The following is a 27,968-nucleotide window of genomic DNA, read 5'->3' as shown; positions in this document are numbered from 1 at the left end:
GCTGAAAGTTTCCTCAGATGAAGGGAACAGTTTCAGTGAAGAAGCCCAATCAGACCATTAAACTCACAACAACAGCAGTCAGCTCCACTGATGTAGAGACGTAAACCAACGTCACAACATGTGAAACATCAGTGTCCACACATCACATTAAATCCCATTTGAAGCTTCTTAGCTGTAATGCAACAAATCCTCCTCGAGGCAGAAATACTGACACTGTCATAAACACAATGCATTCAATGTCACATGTCATACAGTACATGTCACTGAACATAGTGTGGAAGAAGTCACATTAGGTTTGGACTCAAACAGCACACCAAGATCACCAGCACTGTCCTCTGCACTGAGTGTCTGAGAGTCTAAGTTGCTCCAACTATGAGAACTTTGGTCTTTTTGCTTTTCAGCTGCTGAAATATTTTGTGTTTACTTTCAAAACCTGATAATGAACAGAACAATCAACCATGTTTATTGACTAGATGAACACCATGTTGCTCTTTGTTCACAGCAGAAGAGAAGCGAGGGCCTGCCTGAAGATTCCTGCGAAACACATGTAGCAGCAAAAAAGCTAAATGCCTGCCAGCCTGCCAGCTAACTTAGCATATAACAAAGGAGCATTAAAGCAAGTAAACAGCGAGCAGCTAAATCCATAAGGACAACAATGGAGGGCTCTACAAGTTTCCGTTGACTAACTTTGGTAACTTTGGCTGTAGTTATTAATTTAAGTATTAATCAGAGTTCCACATTGATAGTGTATTTTATGAGACAAAGTTTAAACAGTGACATCATTTTCCACTTTTAAAGGGTGAAGACCCATTTTGGATTTAATGTAAATTAAATCATATTAATTAATATGATTACTAATTACTTCTGAAGCCACCTGAGTTTGTGTTAATCTCCATGAGGATGATGTAAACAATCAGCCGTCCCAGTAGTGAAGAGGAAACAGCCTGATATGTTGAGGACAGCTCCAGTTGACTGACTCTGTGTGTTTGCATATGTGTCCTGCCTCTCTGCTCCCAGCTGTTAAGAGGCCAGTGTTGATCAGTGGCTGTCCAGGCCTTTCACAGCCACTGACACGCCGGCAGCACAATGATGATGTCACTGATTCTACTGCTGGCCACCCTGGGGCTCCTTGTTCAGGGTGAGACTCTCTTCTGTCTGAAAACTTTGCTTCAGGATGCAACCAGGTTCACCACAATGATGTTCTGCTCTGATGGAGAAACACTGAAACAAGCAGCATTTACCTTCTTCCATCTATTCTCCATGTTAAAGAAATGAGACTCTTCTGTTTGGATGTTGATCATCTTTCTCCAAGCTGGATCTGTCTCAATAACCCTTCTCCTCTTTCTCATGTTTTCAGATTCATCAGGAGAAATCATCCTGACTCAGTCTCCTGGATCTCAGTCTGTTGCTCCAGGACAAACTGTCTCCATCACGTGTAAAACCAGTACAAGTGTAAGTGACTACCTCCACTGGTACCTTCAGAAACCTGGAGAAGCTCCTAAACTCCTGATTTATTCAGCTACAACTCGTCAGTCTGGAGTTTCACATCGTTTTAGTGGAAGTGGATCTGGGACTGACTTCACTCTGACCATCAGAGGAGTTCAGGCTGAAGATTCAGGAGTTTATTACTGTCAGCAGGGTTACAGCACACCGTTCACACAGTGATACAACGTCGTACAAAAACCTCCCTCAGCTGGAGAGGAACTGATCTGACTCAACAGCTGCACTGAAACTAAAACAACACAAGTTTTACTCCAAATAAAAAAATGTAGTTAAGAAAAATTCACTTAGAACAAATATTATCTAAATGTACTGTATATAAAACACTATGTATATTTTATTTAATCAGGCTTTTAACATTCTGCTGCACATCAAAGCTAAACTCTGTTAAAGAATAATTTAATGATTCATAATAGAATAGTAATAATTTAATTCATAGAGTATGATAACACATGAATGTATGAATGTAAATATTATATATTTTAAATCTTACCATTTTTCATTGGATCTTTAAGGAACTCATTCTTTAAATAAATAACAACAGTTGATATCAATATTTTTTTCATGTTGTACAATTACTTATGTGTACAACATATTTGAGCCATTTTGTGTGTTTTGTATTCCAACAAAAATATGTATTTTATAGATTACACCAAAAAACGATTTATGGAGTATGTAAATCAGTCACATTTTAATTCTGTTCTTTTGTCATCTCTTTATTTCTCTTTGTGGTTCTTCAGCAGAAACAGGATGTAAATATTTTCCAGTTTAAATTTGTAGATCAAACTCATTTTATTTCTCTCTATGCAGACGATATACTGCTATTTATTTCAGATTTAACAAACACTTCTCTAACTTTTGTAGATTCACCCTATGGGCCCGAATGACGCATAGTGCGTCCAAATTCGCACCTGTTCTTCTCTATTGATCTCTATGACTGTGCGTCATAGCGAGAAGCCACACATATCACGTGAAACAGCGGAATTGTAGCTTTCCGACAAGACCAAGCACTTGTTGGTAGTCCAATGTTTTCACAGCAAAAAAAATGATAAAGTTACACTAAAATCATGTATAACAGAGCTTTCATACAGCTTTGCACACACATTACTCTTGGATGGATTACTCGCAAATGCAGGGTCGCACAGAAATGCCACATATATAACATGAAAGCGCAGGAGCAGAGCTTTCCACTTATGCCACACACATCATTGTGCTGTCATCCCATCACGCTATAAATACAGATCAAGTGTCTACAAAATAAAAACCTGACGAATTTCTTTACAATCCATTATACAGATCTTGTTATCAGTCACTTCATATAGTGAGGAATATCGTATCTTACCACGTCTTAGGCTTGTGTGTGTTTCTCCCTGTCTATCCACATTTGTAGTCCAGCTTTCAAGATGCAAATATCTCCATATTGTCCAGTTGACACTCCATCAAACTTTGTATGACAAGACCAGCCACTTCACCTTTGCGCACCCAGACAACTGCAGCCTAATTATGCATGCTGACAGGGCCGTAGTCACCATATAAATTGAGGGGGACATGCCCCCCCCCCCCCCCCCCTCCCGCCAGTGCCCAAAATGTCCCCCCACTATATGACTGAAACTGAGAAACAACAACAAACTTTATTTACTGCAAACAAAGTGGCAAATATTATCTTGGAGGACATCATTGCACTTGGTTGACTGTTTTTCTATGATCTTAGATGTAAATATTGCATGTTTCTTTCAGATAAAACACATTTTTGACATGTGAATGAGTCAATGGAATTTCTTGCAATAATGAAAAAATACTGGCAATCATGTCCGCCTGGCACAAACCACATGTTTTGGACAGCTGTGAAATGACAGAATGTCCCAGCATCATGGTTCTTTTATTGCCAGATTCCAGAGAGTCTCCCCTCTTCATATATGGCAGAATATGTCAACTTCCAACTGTCTACGGTGAGATACATGTAAAAATGTAAGAATTTAGTAACACAAATTAGTTTTTTTCATTGATATAAAAATTAATATAAAATACAGGCACATAGAATAACATGTAATGATGGCAAATCAGGATAGCCCAGATTGTCCTGAAAAAAACAATATATAGCATGTGTATGTAGCCTTTATAATGACTGTGATATGAGCTTAAAAGTAAAGGCAGTAAAAATACCCCAAAAATGCTGAGGGTCCATAGGGTTAATTCAAATAATAATGCATGTTCTTTGGAGACACCTGAAGTAATTACAATATTACAGTCCTTACTATAAAGACACTTCAGTAATGAGAGCTGATTGGATGATTTATCATTGAAATGTTCCTACCATGGGTTTTGTTCCAAAGGTTTATTATTACAGACAAATCTGTGATGACTATAGCAGAATAAGTTTTACAGTCATGAAGGCATTCATATCCATTGTGACAACAGATGATGGACTTATACTACTACCATCACTGTTTGTACTAATCAAACAATAATGAGGAGTTTTGTCTGAGTTTATGAACTCTTAAAATGTTCAGTAAAAATAGACCTATATCATATATTCTGAAACTTTCTTTCTGAATTCATCACAGAGAACTTACAGGATCTTTATCAGCTTATTTTTCCTCTGGATTTAATAAAGTTACTGTTACTATGAAGAGAAAATCATTCAGGCACTTTGATAATAATAAAGATGAAAACAAGTGATTTGATGAACACGTCTTTATTATGTGGAAACAGTGAAATAATATTGAAACATTGCAACAAGCTGGTAAATATTGCTATTGAAAGATGTCAAATGAAAGACAGAGATAGTTCCAGAGTGCAGAGTGAGAGCAGTAGCAGAGTAAAACCAGTAGCAGAGTCCCAGTGAGTCAGGTCAGGACTGGGAACACTGGTCTCTCCTCAGTGTCTCCGAGAGCGGAGTCTGGGAGCCCTGGGTGGCCTCACAGGTCACAGAGCCCACCTTCCCCCACTGGTCTGCAGGGAGCCTCAGGGTGCTGCTCCAGCTGTAGTGGCCGTCCTTCTCCAGCACCCCGGGGCTCCTGCTCTCCTCCCAGCTGCTGCTGCTGCTGCTGCTGCTGCTGCCGTCCACCTTCCAGGCCAGACTCCAGTCTGAGGGGAAGCCCTTGTTGGCCAGGCACATGAGCGTGGCCTTCCCCTGCTGCAGCTCCTCTCTGGAGGGGGGCAGCACCGTCAGGGTGGGGACGACTCGACCCACTGGAGGAGGAGACACAGAGACAATATGAGGAAAGTTCATACAAAGAGAAAATAAACCCCACCCTGTTGGCTGCAGCAGAGGAGGCTAGTAGTTCTATTGGTCGTCCTCAGATTGGATGAAACTGGTCGTTAACGTTTCACTTCCCTCTTTGAGCTCAGTAACCATGGCAACAGACAGGCATCACTGCTGAACCATAGCAACAGACAGGTTTCAGGACTAAAGATAAAAAGTTGAACGTGGCATTTTGTTCCTCTGATGTATTCACGTTTAATCTGCCTCTGTCTAATCTAAAAAAATGGTTTACATTATTGTAAGGTGTCTTAACAAATAACTGGTCTAAAACAGAAAAGACCTTGATGGTGTGTGCTGGCTTTGTTGGTTCAAAGTGAACATCGTAACAACTGAATTACATATTAAACTCATCAAATCAGTCCTACTCATACAGCATGTTGTTTAAACAACAGCCATCTTTGAAGATATTCTTTCATGACATGCATTGTGTGAAGATTGTCAATGTTTGAGAAAGATCAATAAAACCTATGAGAATGTTTGCCCCAGTAGTTGGGCTGAAAGTTTCACATTATTTCCATCTGACAGAATCATTTGTGGAAACTTCATATTTATAAACTGTTTCAACTGAAATTCTAGAGAAACAAAATATTGAACTGAAGAAGAATTGAGTCTGTTTGAGGACATTATGTGACACATTTAAGAATCATCACAATTATATTAAACTCCAATTATCAGCTAAAATATTGCAGCACAGTCTACAGATATGAAATAAAACAGAATCAATATAGAATTTGGGTTATTAAAGGAGTCAAATGTACTTACAGTTAACATCCAGTCTGGTTCCTCCACCAAAAGTCCACCACAGTGATACAAACTGATTGAGTGGTCGTACAAAAACCTCTGACTGTACAGAGACACGGCTCTCTGACTTTGACACAAACACACTCACCAAACACATTCCCAGTTTACCCAGTTTATTAAGTGACGGCTTGTAATGTTTGAAACTTATTCACAAATATGACTATTTATTTAACATTTAGTTTTCTGAAATGTTTAACATCTACAAGCAATAATAATTTCTCTTCAGGTAAAACAAATTAAAATTTCTCCAGTAAATTCTAACAAATATAAATGATTATTATGAACTCATGTTTATTGTAAATTATGATTATTGATAAACAGGAATTTTGCTCAAAAGTAAAATTGTCGCACTGTGAAGTTGATTTGTTTGGTATTGAATTAGAGGAAATTCATAAAATATTCAGGTATAAATTTGCCCATAAAACTCAAAGCAAATCCACATGTAAATGATGAGTGACACATTCCTGATCAATCCTCTGATAAATGTATTGATCCATTGATAAACAGCATCATCAGAGTAATCCAAGTCCCTGTTGGAGTCAGTCAGAGCATTTCCATAGAGAGCCACTTTGCATCAGCAGCACCATGCTCCAGTGCTCTGGGAGAGTTTATAGTCCTGAGAGTTGAACACTGGATGACTGACAGCTGTCCTTCATGACAACAGAAGCCACAGAAATCCTCCTCTTCATCAAAAACATGACTTTGACCTCCGTCCTCATCTGGACTCTCCTCTGCTGCTGCTTCACAGGTAAAGTCCAGAGAATCAAACTCCTCTCCTCTATCAACATCCGTCCCTCTGAAATGAAGACCACAAAACCATGACGCTGCTTTATGTTTTTGTGTCTGTATCCTCAGAGTCCAGAGGTCAGGTCACAGTGACTCAGCCTGGAGCAGTGAGATCTGCTCTGGGAGCCTCCGTCTCCATCAGCTGTAGGACCAGTCAGCAGGTTACTTGTTGTTGTAATGGTCAACCTTGCCTAGGCTGGTATGAAAAAAGAGATGGAGAAACTCCTAAACTGCTTATTTATGCAACTAGCACTCGAGCATCAGGGATTCCAGGTCGTTTTTCAGGCAGTGGATCAAACTCTGACTTCACTCTGACCATCAGTGGAGTTCAGGCTGAAGATGCAGCAGTTTACTACTGTCAGAGTTATCATGAGATCAACAGTCAGAGTGTGTTCACACAGTGAAAAAGCGTCATACAAAAACCTCCCTCAGTCAGACTGAACAGAAACTGAAGTGACTGCTGCAGCTGGAAGCTACTGCAGAGACTGATACACTTCACTGAGGACACACACACACACACACACACACACACACACACACACACACACACACACACATCTGTGCCATCATCTAATTTACACTATGAAAAAATATCTGTTCATGTCGACATCATATTATGAATCCCAAATTCTCATCCCGTCTCTCAGTTGTCAGTCAGATCAGAAGGTAGTGCAGATTCTCAATTATATTTTTAAGCAGGTGTTTGACAGTGTTTCAAGTCACGTCCTGAAGGTTATAAATACAAGTCTTCAAACCCACCCAAAAGACACACAACCTAAATGGAAATGCCCTGACCAGCTGCAGGTCGACAGCCATCCGTCCATTCATCAGTAAGATACTTGAAACATTTTTGCAAATAAATTCCTTTCTTAAAGAGAATAGTATCCTGGAGGACTTTCATCAGGGTTCTGGACACACCACAGCACCAGAACTGCTCTTACTCACATAATCAGCCACCACAGACCAAACTCTGTTTAAAGTCTCAGTTCTCGTCATCTTAGACCAAAGCACAGCATTTGATATTGTTGACCGTGACTCTCAATCAGTCTTGAAAAATGGTCGGTCTTTTAGACTGTGTGTTAAACTGGTTCAAAAGTTTTACGTCAGTCTTGGAGATCATCTGTCTGAGAAACATGACCTCTGTTTTGGATCCATTTTTATTCTCACTGTACATGCTGCCACTTGGTGACATCATTAGAGAACACAATGTCTGTTTCCACATTTACTCAGATGACACGACATCTCTGCTGAGCCAAACGATGCTGCAGCCATCAACTCCATCACTATATGTCTTTTGGCAATAAATACATGGATGAGCAATCATTTCTTAAAGTTAAATGAAATAAAAACTGAACAAAAAAGAAATACTGCTTAATAATCTGGGGATTTTAACCCCTGGATTAAATCTAAAGTGACAAATCTTGGTGTGATCCTTGATTCACATCTGAGGTTCAAGTCCCATGTTAACAAGGTGACAACAGCATCATTTTTCCACCTCAGAGGCATCGCTAAGGTATGGCCATTTCTAAATGAAAAACATGCTGAGAAATTGATTCATGGCTTATCTCAAGCCGACTCGACTACTGTAACACACTTTTTACTGGCCTCCCAAAAAACACCACTGAGAGACTTCAGCTCACTGAAAACTCTGTAGCTCAGCTATGAACCAGAACCAAGAGGAGAGAGCACATCAGGCCAGCCTGGCAAGAGCCTCTTGAGGAGAAGGGGACAGGGGTTAGAGGGGTATCAAAAGATAAAAGAAACAGCAACACATACAACGTGCACCACATAAGGGACAAATAGCATAAAGTGGCTAACAGAGAGCAGCATCACGCAGCATAGCAACAGCAAAAATAGCGCACACATGCAGCAGAACGGACAATGCAACATCAGCAAAAAACAAAACAAGCAATGCAACAAACAACAACAAACATACAAACCGACAACAACAAATAGCAAGACAGACTGGCAGAGCAATAACTCTCTATCGACGAACTACTAACGCTCTCTGCTGTTTCCTCCTCCTTCTTCCTTCCTCCCGCTGTCTTCGTTGGTTTATTTATACACGCGAAACGCGTTCTCTGGCCGCTCGGTCTGCCGTACATACATGGCGGCACAAGATGGCGACCTCTCTAAAGCAAGGCCCTTGATATATATATATATATATATATATAAAAGCATAATTATAAGGCTACGAAAACCAAACAAATTTTATTTTATAGTGATTATACACTTATATAAACATATTAATGGGTAGAATATTCAGATTCAGATTTGACAATAAACCATGCCAAATATTACACACTGGCCCTTTAAATCAGATCTGTTTGTACATACATGTATATGTAGGAACTGCATGTCTAAACTTTTATGTGTCTTTTAATGGCAGGTACCACATGTATCCAAGACAAATTCCTTTGGGACAGTAAAGTCTATCTTTTCTTATCTTGGTTTTCATGATGTTTTTCATGATGCTACATACAAATCATTAGATAATTATGTCACTGAAAGAAGTGAGCTGTTTGTGTTAAGGGATGCTATTCCAGCAAGGCTAGCTTAACCTGTGGGGTCCTGCAGGGCTCCATTCTTGGGCCATTATTTTTCCTCATCTATATAAATGATTTATCTAATGTCTCAAATATCCTTTTCCTGATAATGTTTGCAGATGACACAACCCCTGGTCTCTCCAATTTAAATTTTGATTAACTGATGAAGGAAGCTGATGCTGGTTTAAAATCTAAATTAATTATTTTCAGTGGCAAAAAAACCCCACTCTAAGGATTTATTGAAAATTATAATTTAGTTTTTTCAGTCCTCAATTGTTCAGTACAAACTTTTGGGGCATTTTTCTTGATGAGAGTTTTAATTGAAGAGAACAAAACGACTGGGTTAATACAAGAAAATCCATAAATCTGTTGTTGTAATATTAAGGGTTGGTCAGAATGTTTTTGCAAACTGTCTCCTAACTCTTTATTATAGTCTGATTTATCCCTATCTCTCATATTGTAATACAGTTTGGGCAAGTGCCTTTTCAACTACTCTACATACAATCATTTGCATCTAATAGTCGGCAGGATATAGTTAATGGAACAGATGAAACTTTGTACAGATTTAAAAATGTGAATATTTATATGAATCTAACATTTATGTGGATTCCAGCTCACAGAGGAGTTAAGTGCGATGAAACTGCTGATTCATAAGCAAACAGGCTCTGAAACATGAAGAGTTTATGGACATATCACTTTGTAAAGCGAAAATAAAATGAATTATCAAAAGAAACATCATTAAAAAGTGGCAGCACATTTGGGACACTAGAAACACAGGACGACACCTGTATGCAATACAACAAGAAGTAGACGCAGTGAGTACAGCTAAAAGATGCACTAAAGAAGAGAACGTTTTAACAAGGTGAAGAGTTGGACTTAACAAATCATTACACTTGATAAACAAACATCCATCTGGATCATGAGAGCACTGTAAAGCAGAGGAATCAGTGGAACATGTAGTTTTACATTCCAAAAATACTCTCGAGAACATGGAAAATTAAAGAGAGAAATCAGGAAGCTGAGAGAGAAAAATTCAGTTTAAAAATGTATTTGACATCAGTGTAGGAAAACTGTTCTAATATCTGAAAGTAACTGAACTGATTAATTTCTGTTATATTTATTTTTATTTTCATATTTTATTTTTTATCTTTCATTTAATTTATTTTTTGTTATTTTAATTTTATTTCTATTCTATTTATTTTCAATTTCTATTTTTATTTCCATAATATCTATTTTTTATTTTATTTTGTTATTTATTTTATTATTTTTATTTTCATGTTACCTTTTTTATTATATGTATATATATATATATGTGTGTGTGTGTGTGTGTGTGCCACCTGCCATAAAACCCAAAAGAGGAAGAGGAAATGTATTTATTACTTTATTATTTTATTTTTGTCTCATTTATCTATTACAATAATAATAATAATAATGATAATTAGAAAAAGAAGAAGAAAGCCATGCTCCGGTTTTATTTTGAAGGTCTGCCCCGGAAGAACAACTAACTGTCAGAACAAGATGGCGGCCCACTGAAGAGGTCGATTCTGTAGCGACGTTCTGTCACTTTATAAAATGTAACTGACTCACAGCTGAAGGAAACTAACATTTGCTTTGTGTGTCGTGTTTGAGTTTCACCTGCTCTGAGTGTTTGTCCTCTCTGTCATCGCCCCGGAAGTGTACAATCCGAGAGAGAAGTTAGCTTAGCATGCTAGCCTGAAACGAGCAGCCCCTTGTCAGTCAGAGAACAAACATTAAGGGAGGCTTATTTGGACAGGAAGTTGTGTGAACATGTCTAAAGTCCAGCTGCTGAGAGTTGTTGTCACCCAGAGACTGAGAGCAGCAGCTGAGGAGATCTGCGGGCTGTTTGAGAGGACATTATCAGAGTATGAGGAGGAGGTGGAGAGGCTGATCCACAGACACACCACAGGTGAGGAGACAGGTTTATGTTTATTGTCACTGCTGCCAACAGGACGTGACGTTTGTTCTTATAACCAGGAACCACTCTCCTTTTCACGAGTCCCTTTTCTTGTTATAACTCCATGTTTTTCATGCTACTGTGACATACTAACGTAGAATACAATAAAATGATTGTACATCAGGGGTGGGGAACACCAGAGGACCCGTGGTGCGATATTATCACGATACTAAAATAACAAAATATAATATTACTGTGATTTTTAACATGTTTTGAGATGCTGAGTATTGCAATGTTATTTTTTACTGCCCTTCAACTGTAAATTCTGGCGCCAAAGGAAAACTTTATTAACAAAGGTTAATTTAATAAGTTATAAATCTATTCATCTAATTTCAGTCATTTTTATAGCAGCAAAATCTTATCTATTATACTAAAATAAATAAATATACAAATAAATAAATGTAGACATACAGCCCTGATATTTATTTAAAATAATTTTTGATGAAAATTCAAAACATTTTAGTTGGGTGATATTCAAATTTTTTTTTATATTTTTGTTGAAATTTTTGTCCATAAAGATTCAAAACGTTTTTGGTGACGAAAGTCCATGATATGTTTTCTCAATGTTTTGAATAATTTGATTTGTGCCTTTATTAATTTCAAATCTTTATTTAATTTCCATTTCGAGTTTAGAGCTGTGCTTTATGGAGCATCCCTGTATGATATCCACAAAACAATATGTGCAACAATCTGTTTCCTGTTTCCTGTTTGGTGCAGAGGTCCAGCAGCAGCTGTTGGTGGTTAAAGAAGAGGTTCCCCCTGAGCAGCAGGAGTGGAGCTCCAGTGTGGACCAGGAGGACCCAGAGCCCCCACACATTAAAGAGGAAGAGGAGGAACTGTGGAGCAGTCAGGAGGGAGAGCAGCTTCAAGGGCTGGAGGAGGCTGATATCACCAAGTTCCCATTCACTCCTGTCCCTGTGAAGAGTGAAGATGATGAAGAGAAACCTCAGTCTGAGGGACACCACTGTGGAGGACCAGGACCAGGACCAGGACTAGACAGGAACTCACATCCAGATCCACATTTACAACCTGATACCATGACGACTTCACTCTCCTGTGAGACTGAGGATGGTAACGATGGTTTGAACCAGAGGAGGGAGCCTCAGTCAGGTTTCAACGCTCTGAAAAACACTGTCAGTGATGTGGGATGTAACACGGTTAAAAAATCTTTTAGCTGCTCAGAGTGTGCGAGAAGATTCAGCAGCAAGGACCATTTGCAGATTCACACGAAACGTCACACGGGAGAAAAGACGTTCACCTGCTCGTTTTGTGGTAAAATTTTTACAAAGAGCTCAAATTTGACGACACACCTGAGAGTTCACACGGGAGAGAAGCCGTTCACCTGCACAGTTTGTAACACGAGTTTCAGCCTGCGGTGCACGCTGGTGAATCACATGAGAGTGCACACTGGGGAGAAACCGTTCAGCTGCTCCGTGTGTAGTAAAAGATTTTCAAAAAAGGCCAATCTGACGACACACATGGCGCTCCACACTGAGGAGAAACCGTTTCAATGCAATGTCTGTGGCAAGAGATTCACGTGGCATTCGCAGGTTAAAAACCACAAGTGTGTCGTAGACTGCAGCAGGTGAAGGTGAAGAGCCGCAGACTGAACGAAAAGCAAACAGTCACATCATGATGGTGATGTTCAGGAGGAACTCATCCGGAGCTGGTTCTCCGCCACAAGGTGTTCACGCATCTGCACCACTGGGAGACGTGGCTAGAGGTATTATGTCTTTGGGATGTTTATCACATTCTCATAGACATGATGGATTAAAAAACACCCCTAAGGAATTTCTTCTAATGTGGCACAAACGTCCAAGTGGATGTTGGGGCCATATATGAGGAAATTCCCTTCAGGCCCTTTTGAGATATTGCGGGAAGAATGAGACGTTACCTCATGACACTTTCTATGTTACTACAACATGACACTTATGGCACAAACGTCCACTTGGACATAAGAATGAACTGATTAGAATTTGGTAATCAAAGGTCACCGTGAAGTTGTTTTCTCTGAGCTCTGAAAATGTCATCAAATATTTGTCTTTGTTCAAACTGAGTTGGTTAAATCAGTAAAAAGCAGCAAGTGTTTCCCAAACTGAGAGGACTGAATAAAGAGCTGCTTCATTCACTCCATCTATGTTTCTGTTTTCCTCTGATCACACCATAGTGTGCCACAACATGAAGGACATTTGAACACGTCATTTAATGACATGTGAGCAGCAGATTCACTGAGGATGGCCCAGCTTCAGAAAACAACAACTCAGAGACAGTTTGTTATTTATGAGGGGGCAGGGAATTATGTTGTTTTTATTTTTTATATACAACTGTAAATGTCTTCATTTTGTATTTATTTTACTGCAGATTTTTAAATAAAACGTGGAAGGCATGTTTTCTTTAAAAAATATATTATTGTAACTTTCATTTATCAGTCAGAAAACTGTAAATTAGAAAGGAAATTATTATTAAAATTATTATTACTATTATTAAGATAAACCTTTTTTTTTAAGAAAATGTGGGTTTTGAGGCATGTTACTTGAAAAATTGCCATAATCACATTTATCACAGTCAGAAATAGTACAAACAGAAATTATCATTGGATTTTCAAATTTCCGACGGTCCTTGGACACATCATGTGGACGAAGTTTCATTCAGAAAGAAACTAAACAATTACATCTGAGCATACAATTGTGATATTTTATCAAAACCATTTAATTCTACAGCTCATTTCAAATGTGCCCCAAAATAAACTGAGGCTTTTTTCATCTTCAAATTTTAACTTTCAAACATCAAAGGGTGAGTTTTAAAAATCTACTAACTCATTTATGGTGGAGGGAGGGTCATGGATTTCCCCCAGTCACTCAGGGAGGGTCACACCACAGCCACCCTCCTCTGATAAATACAGATCGGTCCCTTATTTGGACATTGTGTCTGTAATCTGGACTTTTATTTTGAAGGAGAGCAGCTGAGCTGCCCCGGAAGCTCTATTTTTTCCTGTCGCTAACTTGACAGTGTTTGAAGAAGATGGCGTCGAGCAGAAACGTCTGTTAGCAGAGTGTCTTTGTTGTGTTTTTAAAGTGTGAAGATGTGTAAAGTCCAAATGCTGAGAGCGTTGGTGAAGCAGCGACTAACTGCGGCTGCTGAAGAGATATTTGGGCTGTTTGAAAGAACGATAGCAGAGTACGAGGAGCAACTTTGTCGCTCAAAAGAGGAGAACGAGCGACAACGGAAACTACTGGACGCTGTTTACAACCCTCAGCTCAGGTTACACAGAGCAGGTTAGTGTCTTCTTCTTCTGTGGTTATAAACACAGAGCAGGTTAGTGTGTTCTTCTTCTGTGGTTATAAACACAGAGCAGGTTAGTGTCTTCTTCTTCTGTGGTTATAAACACAGAGCAGGTTAGTGTGTTCTTCTTCTGTGGTTATAAACACAGAGCAGGTTAGTGTCTTCTTCTTCTGTGGTTATAAACACAGAGCAGGTTAGTGTCTTCTTCTTCTGTGGTTATAAAAACAGAGCAGGTTAGTGTCTTCTTCTGTGGTTATAAACACAGAGCAGGTTAGTGTCTTCTTCTGTGGTTATAAACACAGAGCAGGTTACTGTCTTCTTCTTCTGTGGTTATAAACACAGAGCAGATTAGTGTCTTCTTCTGTGGTTATAAACACACAGCAGGTTAGTGTCTTCTTCTTCTGTGGTTATAAACACAGAGCAGGTTAGTGTGTTCTTCTGTGGTTATAAACACAGAGCAGGTTAGTGTCTTCTTCTTCTGTGGTTATAGACACAGAGCAGGTTAGTGTGTTCTTCTGTGGTTATAAACACACAGCAGGTTAGTGTCTTCTTCTGTGGTTATAAACACAGAGCAGGTTAGTGTGTTCTTCTGTGGTTATAAACACAGAGCAGGTTAGTGTCTTCTTCTGTGGTTATAAACACAGAGCAGGTTAGTGTCTTCTTCTTCTGTGGTTATAAACACAGAGCAGGTTAGTGTCTTCTTCTGTGGTTATAAACACAGAGCAGGTTAGTGTCTTCTTCTTCTGTGGTTATAAACACAGAGCAGGTTAGTGTCTTCTTCTGTGGTTATAAACACAGAGCAGGTTAGTGTCTTCTTCTTCTGTGGTTATAAACACAGAGCAGGTTAGTGTCTTCTTCTTCTGTGGTTATAAACACAGAGCAGGTTAGTGTCTTCTTCTTCTGTGGTTATAAACACAGAGCAGGTTAGTGTCTTCTTCTGTGGTTATAAACACAGAGCAGGTTAGTGTCTTCTTCTTCTGTGGTTATAAACACAGAGCAGGTTAGTGTCTTCTTCTTCTGTGGTTATAAACACAGAGCAGGTTAGTGTCTTCTTCTGTGGTTATAAACACAGAGCAGGTTAGTGTCTTCTTCTTCTGTGGTTATAAACACAGAGCAGGTTAGTGTCTTCTTCTGTGGTTATAAACAGAGCAGGTTAGTGTCTTCTTCTTCTGTGGTTATAAACACACAGCAGGTTAGTGTCTTCTTCTGTGGTTATAAACACAGAGCAGGTTAGTGTCTTCTTCTTCTGTGGTTATAAACACAGAGCAGGTTAGTGTCTTCTTCTGTGGTTATAAACACAGAGCAAGTTAGTGTCTTCTTCTGTGGTTATAAACACAGAGCAGGTTAGTGTCTTCTTCTGTGGTTATAAACACAGAGCAGGTTAGTGTGTTCTTCTGTGGTTATAAACACAGAGCAGGTTAGTGTCTTCTTCTGTGGTTATAAACACAGAGCAGGTTAGTGTCTTCTTCTGTGGTTATAAACACAGAGCAGGTTAGTATGTTCTTCTTCTGTGGTTATAAACACAGAGCAGGTTAGTGTGTTCTTCTTCTGTGGTTATAAACACAGAGCAGGTTAGTGTCTTCTTCTTCTGTGGTTATAAACACAGAGCAGGTTAGTGTGTTCTTCTTCTGTGGTTATAAACACAGAGCAGGTTAGTGTCTTCTTCTGTGGTTATAAACACAGAGCAGGTTAGTGTCTTCTTCTTCTGTGGTTATAAACACAGAGCAGGTTAGTGTCTTCTTCTTCTGTGGTTATAAACACAGAGCAGGTTAGTGTCTTCTTCTGTGGTTATAAACACAGAGCAGGTTAGTGTCTTCTTCTTCTGTGGTTATAAACACAGAGCAGGTTAGTGTCTTCTTCTTCTGTGGTTATAAACAGAGCAGGTTAGTGTCTTCTTCTTCTGTGGTTATAAACACACAGCAGGTTAGTGTCTTCTTCTGTGGTTATAAACACAGAGCAGGTTAGTGTCTTCTTCTTCTGTGGTTATAAACACAGAGCAGGTTAGTGTCTTCTTCTGTGGTTATAAACACAGAGCAAGTTAGTGTCTTCTTCTGTGGTTATAAACACAGAGCAGGTTAGTGTGTTCTTCTGTGGTTATAAACACAGAGCAGGTTAGTGTGTTCTTCTGTGGTTATAAACACAGAGCAGGTTAGTGTCTTCTTCTGTGGTTATAAACACAGAGCAGGTTAGTGTCTTCTTCTGTGGTTATAAACACAGAGCAGGTTAGTATGTTCTTCTTCTGTGGTTATAAACACAGAGCAGGTTAGTGTGTTCTTCTTCTGTGGTTATAAACACAGAGCAGGTTAGTGTCTTCTTCTGTGGTTATAAACACAGAGCAGGTTAGTGTCTTCTTCTTCTGTGGTTATAAACACAGAGCAGGTTAGTGTGTTCTTCTTCTGTGGTTATAAACACAGAGCAGGTTAGTGTCTTCTTCTGTGGTTATAAACACAGAGCAGGTTAGTGTCTTCTTCTTCTGTGGTTATAAACACAGAGCAGGTTAGTGTCTTCTTCTTCTGTGGTTATAAACACAGAGCAGGTTAGTGTCTTCTTCTGTGGTTATAATCACAGAGCAGGTCTGTTCATCTCTATCATTTAGTTCATAGTAGTGACAGCAGTGACTGTGACATCTCACCAGGCTGGTGAGTAGTTCATGTGAATGAAATGTCCAAAAAACATTTTAAAAAAGGCAGAAAAAAAGTTAATAGAAAGTCTCTTTTCAAAAGAGGAGAACGAGCAACAGAGACAGTTGGACGCTGTTTCCAGCCCTCAGGTTACACATATACAGTACAGGCCAAAAGTTTGGACACACCTTCTCATTCAATGCGTTTTCTTTATTTTCATGACTATTTACATTGTAGATTCTCACTGAAGGCATCAAAACTATGAATGAACACATGTGGAGTTATGTACTTAACAAAAAAAGGTGAAATAACTGAAAACATGTTTTATATTCTAGTTTCTTCAAAATAGCCACCCTTTGCTCTGATTACTGCTTTGCACACTCTTGGCATTCTCTCCATGAGCTTCAAGAGGTAGTCACCTGAAATGGTTTTCCAACAGTCTTGAAGGAGTTCCCAGAAGTGTTTAGCACTTGTTGGCCCCTTTGCCTTCACTCTGCGGTCCAGCTCACCCCAAACCATCTGGATTGGGTTCAGGTCCGGTGACTGTGGAGGCCAGGTCATCTGCCGCAGCACTCCATCACTCTCCTTCTTGGTCAAATAGCCCTTACACAGCCTGGAGGTGTGTTTGGGGTCATTGTCCTGTTGAAAAATAAATGATCGTCCAACTAAACGCAAACCGGATGGGATGGCATGTCGCTGCAGGATGCTGTGGTAGCCATGCTGGTTCAGTGTGCCTTCAATTTTGAATAAATCCCCAACAGTGTCACCAGCAAAACACCCCCACACCATCACACCTCCTCCTCCATGCTTCACAGTGGGAACCAGGCATGTGGAATCCATCCGTTCACCTTTTCTGCGTCTCACAAAGACACGGCGGTTGGAATCAAAGATCTCAAATTTGGACTCATCAGACCAAAGCACAGATTTCCACTGGTCTAATGTCCATTCCTTGTGTTTCTTGGCCCAAACAAATCTCTTCTGCTTGTTGCCTCTCCTTAGCAGTGGTTTCCTAGCAGCTATTTGACCATGAAGGCCTGATTGGCGCAGTCTCCTCTTAACAGTTGTTCTAGAGATGGGTCTGCTGCTAGAACTCTGTGTGGCATTCATCTGGTCTCTGATCTGAGCTGCTGTTAACTTGCCATTTCTGAGGCTGGTGACTCGGATGAACTTATCCTCAGAAGCAGAGGTGACTCTTGGTCTTCCTTTCCTGGGTCGGTCCTCATGTGTGCCAGTTTCGTTGTAGCGCTTGATGGTTTTTGCGACTCCACTTGGGGACACATTTAAAGTTTTTGCAATTTTCCGGACTGACTGAGCTTCATTTCTTAAAGTAATGATGGCCACTCGTTTTTCTTTAGTTAGCTGATTGGTTCTTGCCATAATATGAATTTTAACAGTTGTCCAATAGGGCTGTCGGCTGTGTATTAACCTGACTTCTGCACAACACAACTGATGGTCCCAACCCCATTGATAAAGCAAGAAATTCCACTAATTAACCCTGATAAGGCACACCTGTGAAGTGGAAACCATTTCAGGTGACTACCTCTTGAAGCTCATGGAGAGAATGCCAAGAGTGTGCAAAGCAGTAATCAGAGCAAAGGGTGGCTATTTTGAAGAAACTAGAATATAAAACATGTTTTCAGTTATTTCACCTTTTTTTGTTAAGTACATAACTCCACATGTGTTCATTCATAGTTTTGATGCCTTCAGTGAGAATCTACAATGTAAATAGTCATGAAAATAAAGAAAACGCATTGAATGAGAAGGTGTGTCCAAACTTTTGGCCTGTACTGTATGTTTGTTTTTGTGTTTGTTTTTCCCAAGTTTTTAGTTATTTATTTTTTGACACAAAAGCCCCATTTCCACCAACATTTCCAGGAACTTTTATTACCAGGAATTTATTTACCTGGGTAGAAGAAAAAAGTAGGTAAAAGTGTGTGTGGGGGGGGGGGGGGGCTCCCTTGAAGGTTAAGTTAATTTTATTTCACTGTATTTTCTGTATAGCTCCAGATCACAACAGAAGTAATGTAAGGTTACCTTTCTTATAGAACAGGTCTATACCTTGTCCTTTCGTTACACTAACTAAACAGCCTCATGTTATTTATCTCATTTACATGACGGCATGTCATTTCTGTCTCTACATGGTCGCGCTTTCTCCTCTGCTCTCTGTATCGCGCATTGAGGTGGAACTCCGCCATGAGAGAGAGAGCAGAGGAGACACACACACACTCAGACACGTGTGCACACATTAGAGCACAGCTCAGGCCGCATTTTCCTGACTGAACTCGACCCGAGTCTGAGACAATTATAACTGAGCCCAACCCGAACGCGACAGACTTTGTGATTTTTAAGTCCGAACCCGACCTGAGCCCGGTGCAGTTTGTTACCTGACATGGCTATTGTTATGGACAGTGTGTAAATGACCATCAAAGGCTGCTATTACGCACGGTCAAACACGCCGCTCACACAGCAGCGCAGCATGGCACTGTACCCACACTCAGTTGGAGCGGAGTCTGTGTTTCATTCAGGCGTTGTAACATAAATAACAAATTCCAACACATGAATAGACCATCCGAACCCAAACCACCTTTTGCTGTCATTATTTCTTGGGCAGCTGAGTAGCATTGCCTTTATGGGACAGGGTGCAGGATGCTCACATGGGACCATGTGAGTGGTGTAGGCACTCTTACCAAATGAAGGTTACCACAGAAGGCTACCTTCTCCAGAGAGTGGTCGTACCTCAGGTTGAGGAAAGTCTGTCGCGAATCAGCTTTTCAGCTGAAAAACTAAAGGCCTAATATTCCTGTCCGTCCTCCGTGCCCTTGATGCCACATTTGAGATGGGGATAATCTGTCTCAGGATTCCACTGTTGTTGTTGTATTGTACGCCATCTCAGTTCACCCCACTCGTTCCATACTTCTAGATGCCATTCATCATCACTGGAATACAGATGCATCACCTTTTTCACGGCTGTCACTGGGTCTTCCTCTACTGCAAACAAAATCTGTTGTGTCTGGTTTTTTATTGCTTCCGTTGTCTCTACTTGATGGTTAAGTCCAGCCCCTCTGCCCAGGTGGACCTTTGATTCTCACGTGCGTGGCTTTCCCAATCACCACCACCTAATGACAGGTGTGCGTGGTGATATGATGCATTTCCTTGACAGTGGTGATCGTAATAGGTCTGTACCACTGCTGGGGGAGCTTTTGTTTCTGCTAGGGTGTGTAGCAGGGAGATGTAGATGAGTAACCCACACGTGGCACCTACATGTTCCAATAGCTGTAGCTGCTCTGTGGGGGGTGCAGTAGAGACACGTGGAGTGCTGACATCACTGGTAGTGGCGGGGGTTGTAGTTTCAGGCAACCTTGGTGTGCTACAGTCCTTGGATTCTGCTGCATCCTGGGCGGACCTTTTAGGAGGCATTGGTTCAGTAACCTCCAAGGTGGGGGTGGCATACCACTGTTGTAGTCCCCAATAATTGCCATGTAGTTCAAACACTAAGGTTATTTCATGTCTTGGTTTAGTTTAGAACACTAGTGGTGCTGTAGTTTTTGTGCCGCTGTTAGTAGAGCTTTGTCCTTATTAGAAAAAAAAAGGAGTAAAGCGGACAAATCAGTGATTAAAGTGAAAACCAGTTTCCACAGGGAAAAAGGGTTTCCTTCCACCCACAGCCAGAGGACTGTCACTTCCACTTCCACAGACGGCTCACCTGGTGTTGCAATGTGCTAACACTGTCCGAATGAAAAGTGGCCAATCTTTCCATTTCTTTGACAGTGTTGCTGTGTGGTGCTGATGTGCTCTGAGGATTATATTGAGCGGCCTCATTTTTTACATTCGACAATTTGCCTTTGCATTACCTGCATAACGTAACTCGCTCACTAGCTTGCTAAGTTCTTAGCCTTGGTGGCTTCTGGACGTCAACAGTAGTGTCCATGTTGCCGTTGCCTAGCACTTTAGACAGAACGCTTGCTAAGGCTTTAGGCCTGTAGTTTTCCATGCTATTTATTTTGCCAGCTTTGTCCTTAATAACAGGCACTAATAAAACAGATCGGTCCAGAAATCATTATAACTATTATTTTGCAACTTTTTAGCCAATGAGTCAGATCTCATAGAATTTTCATTCCTTTTAATAAGAGCATATTTAAAATTTGCATTTGCCCATTTCTTCTGTTCAAAAAGAGGCCATTGTCTCTACCTGAGGCTACCCATGCTTTAAATGCTGCTCTAGCTTCAGCATGGAGCTCTGCCATTCCAGCCAAGCTGGATATTATATTATAGCTTATAAAAAGGCTTACTAGAGATATGAAGTGACTTCACAATAGACTCATGTAAAACACATAAATCAATACTACTTTGTGGGTTACTACAGTTCACATTACCACATCTTATTGCATCTCTAGGCAGTTCTCAGCAGAGTGTCTGTGAGAGAAATATATTTCTGAACATCTTCATTGGTTAAATGAGACCACTCCAGTTTCCTCATACCCGTGCTATTTACCACTGTTGTCATCATTGGTAGTTTTTCTACATAGAGTGATATAGAACAGGGTATGTGATCTGCAAAGGCATCGTCATAGTAAATATCCATGGCATCCAAAGAGGCATGTGCGTCAGCTGTGCAAATACAGTGATCAAGCCATGAAGTGGTATGCTATGCTTCTCTGATCTAAGTGTAACTGTCGGCAGGCATAAGCACCTTGCTAGAGAGTATTAACCCACCCTCAGAACAGAAGTGTATTAGGTGAATTTTTAGCAGAAATATCAGCGTTCAAGTCTCCTCCAACATAAATACAGGTGGAGGCATTATCTTGAATAAAGGGGCTAACAAAGGCTAATCTACTGAGATGTTGAGCCTCATTCTGATAACATTCATAAGGTGGATATATGTTCAAGATGATGAACTTGGTGTCACTGCACTCAAACTCTAAGCCAATAGCCCAATCCACATCCAATCTAACCACTTTAAACAGAGAGCCATATTTATTTTTCCAGAGGATAGCCCCTCCCCCTGGGATCCTTCCTTGCATGATTTTGGAAGTGAGGTCAGTGGTGGATTCACCAGCCCCATTAAAATCACAGTGCAATGAATTTAGACTTTCCAAGTCCTGTTTAGCTAAAAATGACGTGACTTATCTCCAGCACTGTGGAGTGCACATTGGGTATGTGAGGAGAAGCAATTTTTCCCAGAACCGGTTATCTAAAGAACAGGAAACAGCAGCCTAAGTGACGGGAAGCCCCTTGAATGTGTTTCTATGGGAAGGCTTGTAGGTGTGACACGTTTTTGAACTGATACTGCTTGTTTGTCAGACCTTATAAATGGTCATAACATATCAATTCTTTGACTTTCCCGCACGTAAGCCCTCAAAAGTGGCGGTGGATAAGAGACTGTGGACAGAGCACATTAGATATTGCTTACTTTATGTTTATGCTTATTAAATATGTGTATTAATTAAGTGTTTTATTGCACTTATGTACAGTAACGAGCGTAGTGATCGTCAGCTCAAATAATCTGTGAGTCATCTTCACTTTGTTTCCACCATGGCCTCTCTGCTCTGCTGCTCGCTGACTTGACTCCATTTGTACCTCAAGGAGGTCGGCGGAGTAGGGGCTGCAGCGCGATTAGAAATTACACCAAAACTTTAAAAAGAACAGATCAAATAACTGATGACGTCAGAGTTTATCAATACTACGGTTATTACTGGATTTTGGTACCCATGAAATCACAGTTTGTCTCAATGTGTGTTTGTGTGTTTCCTTTTTGGTGCAGATGTCCAGCAGCTGTTGGTGGTTAAAGAAGAGGTTCCCCCTGAGCAGCAGGAGTGGAGCTCCAGTGTGGACCAGGAGGACCCAGAGCCCCCACACATTAAAGAGGAAGAGGAGGAACTGTGGAGCAGTCAGGAGGGAGAGCAGCTTCAAGGGCTGGAGGAGGCTGATATCACCAAGTTCACATTCACTCCTGTCCCTGTGAAGAGTGAAGATGATGAAGAGAAACCTCAGTCTGAGGGACACCACTGTGGAGGACCAGGACCAGACAGGAACTCACATCCAGATACTGATGATGAAACCGGAGACTCTTCTGAAGCTGAGACTGAAGACAGTGATGATTGGACCGAGACCAGAGAACCTCAGTCAGGTTTAAACTCTCAGGAAAATGATGACCTACTCACCAGCGATTCAAGTTGTAGTGCTGAAGAGAAACTATTCAGCTGCTCTGTGTGTAAGAAAAGATTCAGTGTCAGGTGGAATCTTAAAAGACACATGATGACTCATACGGGAGAGAAACCGTTTAGTTGCTTAATGTGTGGTAAACGTTTTCATCGCAAGGACAACTTATCTGATCACATGGCCATCCACACAGAAGAAAAAACTAGCCTCTCAGATTGTGGTAAAAGCTATATACAGAAGGTACAACTGACTCGCCACACAGGAGAGGGAAGATCCACTGCGCTTTATCAGATGAGAAACCATCAGTGTGTCGGTCATCAGTCGTCACAGCTTCATCAAACCAAGGAGTACAGAGAGGTGGAGCCTCCAGCCAGCGGCTCAACTCAACAGATGGAAAGAGAAGCTGATGGGGAGGACTGTGGAGGACCACAACCAGCCAAGAACTCAGATCCAGATACTCATGACAAGCCTGGTGACTCTTTTGACCCTGAGACTGATGATGACCGGAAGAAGACCAGAGAACCCCAGTCAGGTTTATACTCCCTGAAAAATTATAAAGTCCCTGTCCGTAATTTAAAACGTAGAGTTCGTGAAAAACGATTCAGCTGCTCTGAGTGCGGAAAAAGATTTGACATGAAGTCAGGTCTTACAATACACATGAGATCTCATACTGGAGAAAAACCTTTCAGTTGCTCAGTCTGTAAGATGTCTTTTACAAAAACTGGAAATTTACGGAGACACATGAGAACTCATACAGGAGAGAGACGTTTCAAGTGCTCCGAGTGTGGGAAAACATTTGGTTTCAAGGCACATCTGGAGAGACACATAGCAATACATACAAGAGAGAAACCATTCAGCTGTTCCGAGTGTGGGAAACAATTTTGTGCCAAGTGGCAGATGAAGCAACACATGAGGATGCATACAGGAGAGAAATGTTTCAGCTGCTCTGAGTGTGGGAAAAGATTTTGTATCAAGTCACAACTGGAGATACACATTAGGACTCATACAGGAGAGAAACCATTCAGCTGCTTATCTTGTAAAAAATCTTTTGGACACAAACAAAGTTTAAAGGCACACATGACAATCCACACAGGAGAGAAACCATCCAGCTGCAAACTCAAACAAAGTCAAACTCAAACTAAGGAGATCAGAGAGGCGGAGCCTTCAGACAGCAGCTCAGTGCAACAGATGGAAAAAGAAGCTGATGGAGAGGACTGTGGAGGACCACAACCAGCCAGGAATTCAAATCCAGATCCACAATTACAACCACATACTGGTGATAAGACTGGAGACTACTCTGACCTTGATACTGATGACAGTGATGATTGGAAGGAGAGCAGAAAACCTCAGTCAGGTTTAACTAAATGAAAAATGATGACGCACCTGTCAGTGCCTGAAGATGTAGTGCTGGAGAGAAACGATTCAGCTGCCTAGCGTGAGTGAAAAATTTTTGCACCAAGACCAATCTGTAAAGACAAACATGTTACCACACTGGAGAGAATCTGTTCAGCTGCTTCAAGGTGGGAAAAGATTTTGGCAGGGGTCACAGATGGAGTCGCATATGAGAATTTACACAGGAGAGAAACCTTTCCGCTGCTGTGCAGGGAGTAAAGGTTTCATGATACTGAAGCAGAGGAGGGGTTGCAGGGGGAAATTATATATTAAATAAATAACATGCCCATATAATCAGTTTTTATTTTATATACGTGGAATCACTTGTCTTATCACCATATAAGCTTATATAACCACACTGTTATTATGCACTTTTATGATTTTATAGTCATTAATTTTATTGCACATTACATATGATCTCATGTAATCACTTTTATAGTTTCCACACAAATGTCATCTCTTCTAGACTGTATATGCTGAAGTTGTCAGAAAAGTAGATGAAACCTGAGCTCCTTAGAGTCTCAGAACATACATAAGGGTTAGACACACTCAGGCTTTTTCTGCGCTTTTTGCAGTGATAGCCACTTGCTTGACTGTTTTTTTTTTTTGTTTGTTTGTTTTTTTTAAATTTAATCTGTCGAGGCGTTGGTTGTGCTCCAATCCCTCAGGAAAATTTTCAAGAAATAGGTTGAGGAGGAAAAAAAAACTTAATAAAGGCTACTAAATCTACTGATATAAAGTCTTTGTGTGTCCCTGATGGTCATTTTGTGTGTTGTTGATTCTCAAGTGATGGCTTAACCTCTGGTCCACATTCCATGGTATTGCTGCCTCCTTTAAATCTTCTCCTCCTAACTATTCTTTTTCTTTCAAAAAAATCTTGCCTTTTGATGTTTTTCATGCTATATGTCAGTTGAAAGAAAACACTAGTGCAGGTCCAGATGGTTGGGGAGCCACATTTGTTAAACTTGCCGCTCATGTTATAATGTATCCCCTTACTGATTTGTTTAATTTGTCTCTATCTACCTTTTCAAATCCTCAAATTTGGAAATGTGCCAGAGTCATTACTCTTTTCAAAGGTGGAGTCTCATCAGATGTGAATAATTAGCGACCTATTTCTATTATTTGTACTATTGCAAAAATCTTTGAAAAACTGTTTTTTATTCAAAAATCACAGTACATTCATTTGTACAATATTTTATTGCCATGCTAAACAGATTTCAGAGCAAATTTTTCAACCACCACAGCTCTTTTAAAATTCGCAAATGATGTGCTCTCATCCTTTGATAAAGGCCAATTCACTGGTGCAACTTTAATTGATCTTTCCAAAGCTTTTGATATGGTTGATCATTACCTACATTACCTACTCTTTTCCACTGTCTGCGCCACAAGGTGAGTTGTTGCAGGAGCAGTCAGAGGATTCCTCTCTTAAAGAAACATTTGACCATGTTCTGCTGGCTGCGGAGATGGAAATGGGCTGCTGTGGGTGGTGATTGTGTGGTGGGATGCTCCAGGTTGATGCCAGCCAGGTTGGAGTAGGCGCTGTCCTGATGCAGGGGGACGACCAGGGGGTGGTGAGACCTGTAAGTTTTTTATCCCGAAAGTTTAATCGTCACCAGTTTAACTATTCAGTGATTGAGAAAGAAGCGTTGGCGTTGATTTGGGCACTGCAACATTTTGAAGTGTATGTGGGTGCGCCGCTCATGGTTTTTACACATCATAACCCTTTAACCTTCCTCTGTTCACTGAGATGCCCGAATCAGAGGCTAATGAGATGGTCCCCGTTTTTGCAGGCTTATGATCTGGATATTCGGCATATTAAGGGGACCGATAATGTTATTGCCAACGCGTTATCACGTGCTCCTCTGCCGTGAGCTTTGCTTCCCAGGTACTGGGGTTGCTGAGGACAGGTGGGAAAGGAGCAGGACATGGGTAGGATGGAGGTTATGTGTTTCTTTTCTCATTAGCATTAATAAGCTATTCTAGGTTAACTTTGTTTATTTTCCTTTAGTATTACTATTAATATTAGGCTAGTATGTGAGTATTTTTCTGTGATTTTTGTTCAGTTAAATTTTTGGTGGTACTGCTGTGCTGTGTCTTTATGGGCGGGTGTGATGGCCCCTGCTTGGCTGCGTGGCTTGGTTCAGCGGGTTGTCGTACTGTTGTGATGACGTAATTGGTTACATGTGTTGTGTTGTCTTTCTACCAAGGTAAACAGCTGATCAATTCATTATCTGGATCGCAAGCACCTGGGCCCATGGCGCTTGGACGGATATAAACAGTGCTGGCTGATGCCGCGCTCTCTCTCTCTCTCGACTCCTCGCCAGTGTCCATACTTTTGTTAGGCTTTTCTGTTTCTTTTACATTATCTCCACAACACCACACCTCGCATGCTCCACACATCCACATGTACACTAATGATCACACTGACTAACACACTCCATACCTATATTGTGTTTATTTACGTTGCTTTACTTAAACAATTAATACATTTGTTACGATGTACGACATCTATTGCACGTCTGTCCGTCCTGGAAGAGGGATCCCTCCTCAGTTGCTCTTCCTGAGGTTTCTACCGTTTTTTCCCCGTTAAAGGGTTTTTTGGGGAGTTTTTCCTGATCAGCTGTGAGGGTCATAAGGACAGAGGGATGTCGTATGCTGTAAAGCCCTGTGAGGCAAATTGTGATTTGTGATATTGGGCTTTATAAATAAAATTGATTGATTGATTGATTGATTAATGTTCACTTTGAACCAACAAAGCCAGCACACACCATCAAGGTCTTTTCTGTTTTAGACCAGTTATTTGTTAAGACACCTTACAATAATGTAAACCATTTTTTTAGATTCGACAGAGGCAGATTAAACGTGAATACATCAGAGGAACAAAATGCCACGTTCAACTTTTTATCTTTAGTCCTGAAACCTGTCTGTTGCTATGGTTCAGCAGTGATGCCTGTCTGTTGCCATGGTTACTGAGCTCAAAGAGGGAAGTGAAACGTTAACGAGCAGTTTCATCCAATCTGAGGACGACCAATAGAACTACTAGCCTCCTCTGCTGCAGCCACCAGGGTGGGGTTTATTTTCTCTTTGTATGAACTTTCCTCATATTGTCTCTGTGTCTCCTCCTCCAGTGGGTCGAGTCGTCCCCACCCTGACGGTGCTGCCCCCCTCCAGAGAGGAGCTGCAGCAGGGGAAGGCCACGCTCATGTGCCTGGCCAACAAGGGCTTCCCCTCAGACTGGAGTCTGGCCTGGAAGGTGGACGGCAGCAGCAGCAGCAGCAGCAGCAGCAGCTGGGAGGAGAGCAGGAGCCCCGGGGTGCTGGAGAAGGACGGCCACTACAGCTGGAGCAGCACCCTGAGGCTCCCTGCAGACCAGTGGGGGAAGGTGGGCTCTGTGACCTGTGAGGCCACCCAGGGCTCCCAGACTCCGCTCTCGGAGACACTGAGGAGAGACCAGTGTTCCCAGTCCTGACCTGACTCACTGGGACTCTGCTACTGGTTTTACTCTGCTACTGCTCTCACTCTGCACTCTGGAACTATCTCTGTCTTTCATTTGACATCTTTCAATAGCAATATTTACCAGCTTGTTGCAATGTTTCAATATTATTTCACTGTTTCCACATAATAAAGACGTGTTCATCAAA

At 40.9% G+C, this 27,968-nt stretch overlaps 3 protein-coding genes and 2 gene segments (V, D, J or C); 4 read left to right on the top strand and 1 right to left on the bottom strand.

Annotated features, from left to right (window-relative positions):
* The window catches only part of LOC117263966 (Ig kappa chain V-III region PC 3741/TEPC 111-like), a 47,997-nt gene that overhangs the window by 12,235 nt on the left and 7,794 nt on the right, over nucleotides 1-27,968 (top strand).
* The window catches only part of LOC117263683 (Ig kappa chain V-III region MOPC 63-like), a 40,175-nt gene that overhangs the window by 10,366 nt on the left and 1,841 nt on the right, over nucleotides 1-27,968 (bottom strand).
* LOC117263065 (immunoglobulin kappa light chain-like) lies at nucleotides 1,037-27,968 on the top strand. The gene is made up of 5 exons (XM_078175985.1): nucleotides 1,037-1,138; nucleotides 1,358-1,661; nucleotides 4,382-4,469; nucleotides 25,839-25,907; nucleotides 27,371-27,968. The coding sequence occupies exons 1-5, from the start codon at nucleotides 1,087-1,089 to the stop codon at nucleotides 27,794-27,796; spliced, it is 939 nt and encodes a 312-aa protein (XP_078032111.1). The 5' UTR covers nucleotides 1,037-1,086; the 3' UTR covers nucleotides 27,797-27,968.
* Nucleotides 9,948-12,615, top strand: LOC144467340 (uncharacterized). Its single transcript, XM_078175791.1, has 2 exons — nucleotides 9,948-10,825; nucleotides 11,591-12,615. The coding sequence occupies exons 1-2, from the start codon at nucleotides 10,687-10,689 to the stop codon at nucleotides 12,460-12,462; spliced, it is 1,011 nt and encodes a 336-aa protein (XP_078031917.1). The 5' UTR covers nucleotides 9,948-10,686; the 3' UTR covers nucleotides 12,463-12,615.
* Nucleotides 13,880-25,056, top strand: LOC144467335 (uncharacterized). Its single transcript, XM_078175781.1, has 2 exons — nucleotides 13,880-14,148; nucleotides 22,538-25,056. Exons 1-2 carry the CDS (start codon nucleotides 13,956-13,958, stop codon nucleotides 24,301-24,303), a joined length of 1,959 nt encoding a protein of 652 aa, XP_078031907.1. The 5' UTR covers nucleotides 13,880-13,955; the 3' UTR covers nucleotides 24,304-25,056.

The sequence above is a fragment of the Epinephelus lanceolatus genome, chromosome 16 (genome assembly GCF_041903045.1).
Source record: "Epinephelus lanceolatus isolate andai-2023 chromosome 16, ASM4190304v1, whole genome shotgun sequence".
In the NCBI taxonomy this organism is placed as follows: Eukaryota; Metazoa; Chordata; class Actinopteri; order Perciformes; family Serranidae; genus Epinephelus; species Epinephelus lanceolatus.
Note: the sequence above shows the minus strand (reverse complement) of the source record. Positions and strands in the feature narration are given on the sequence as shown.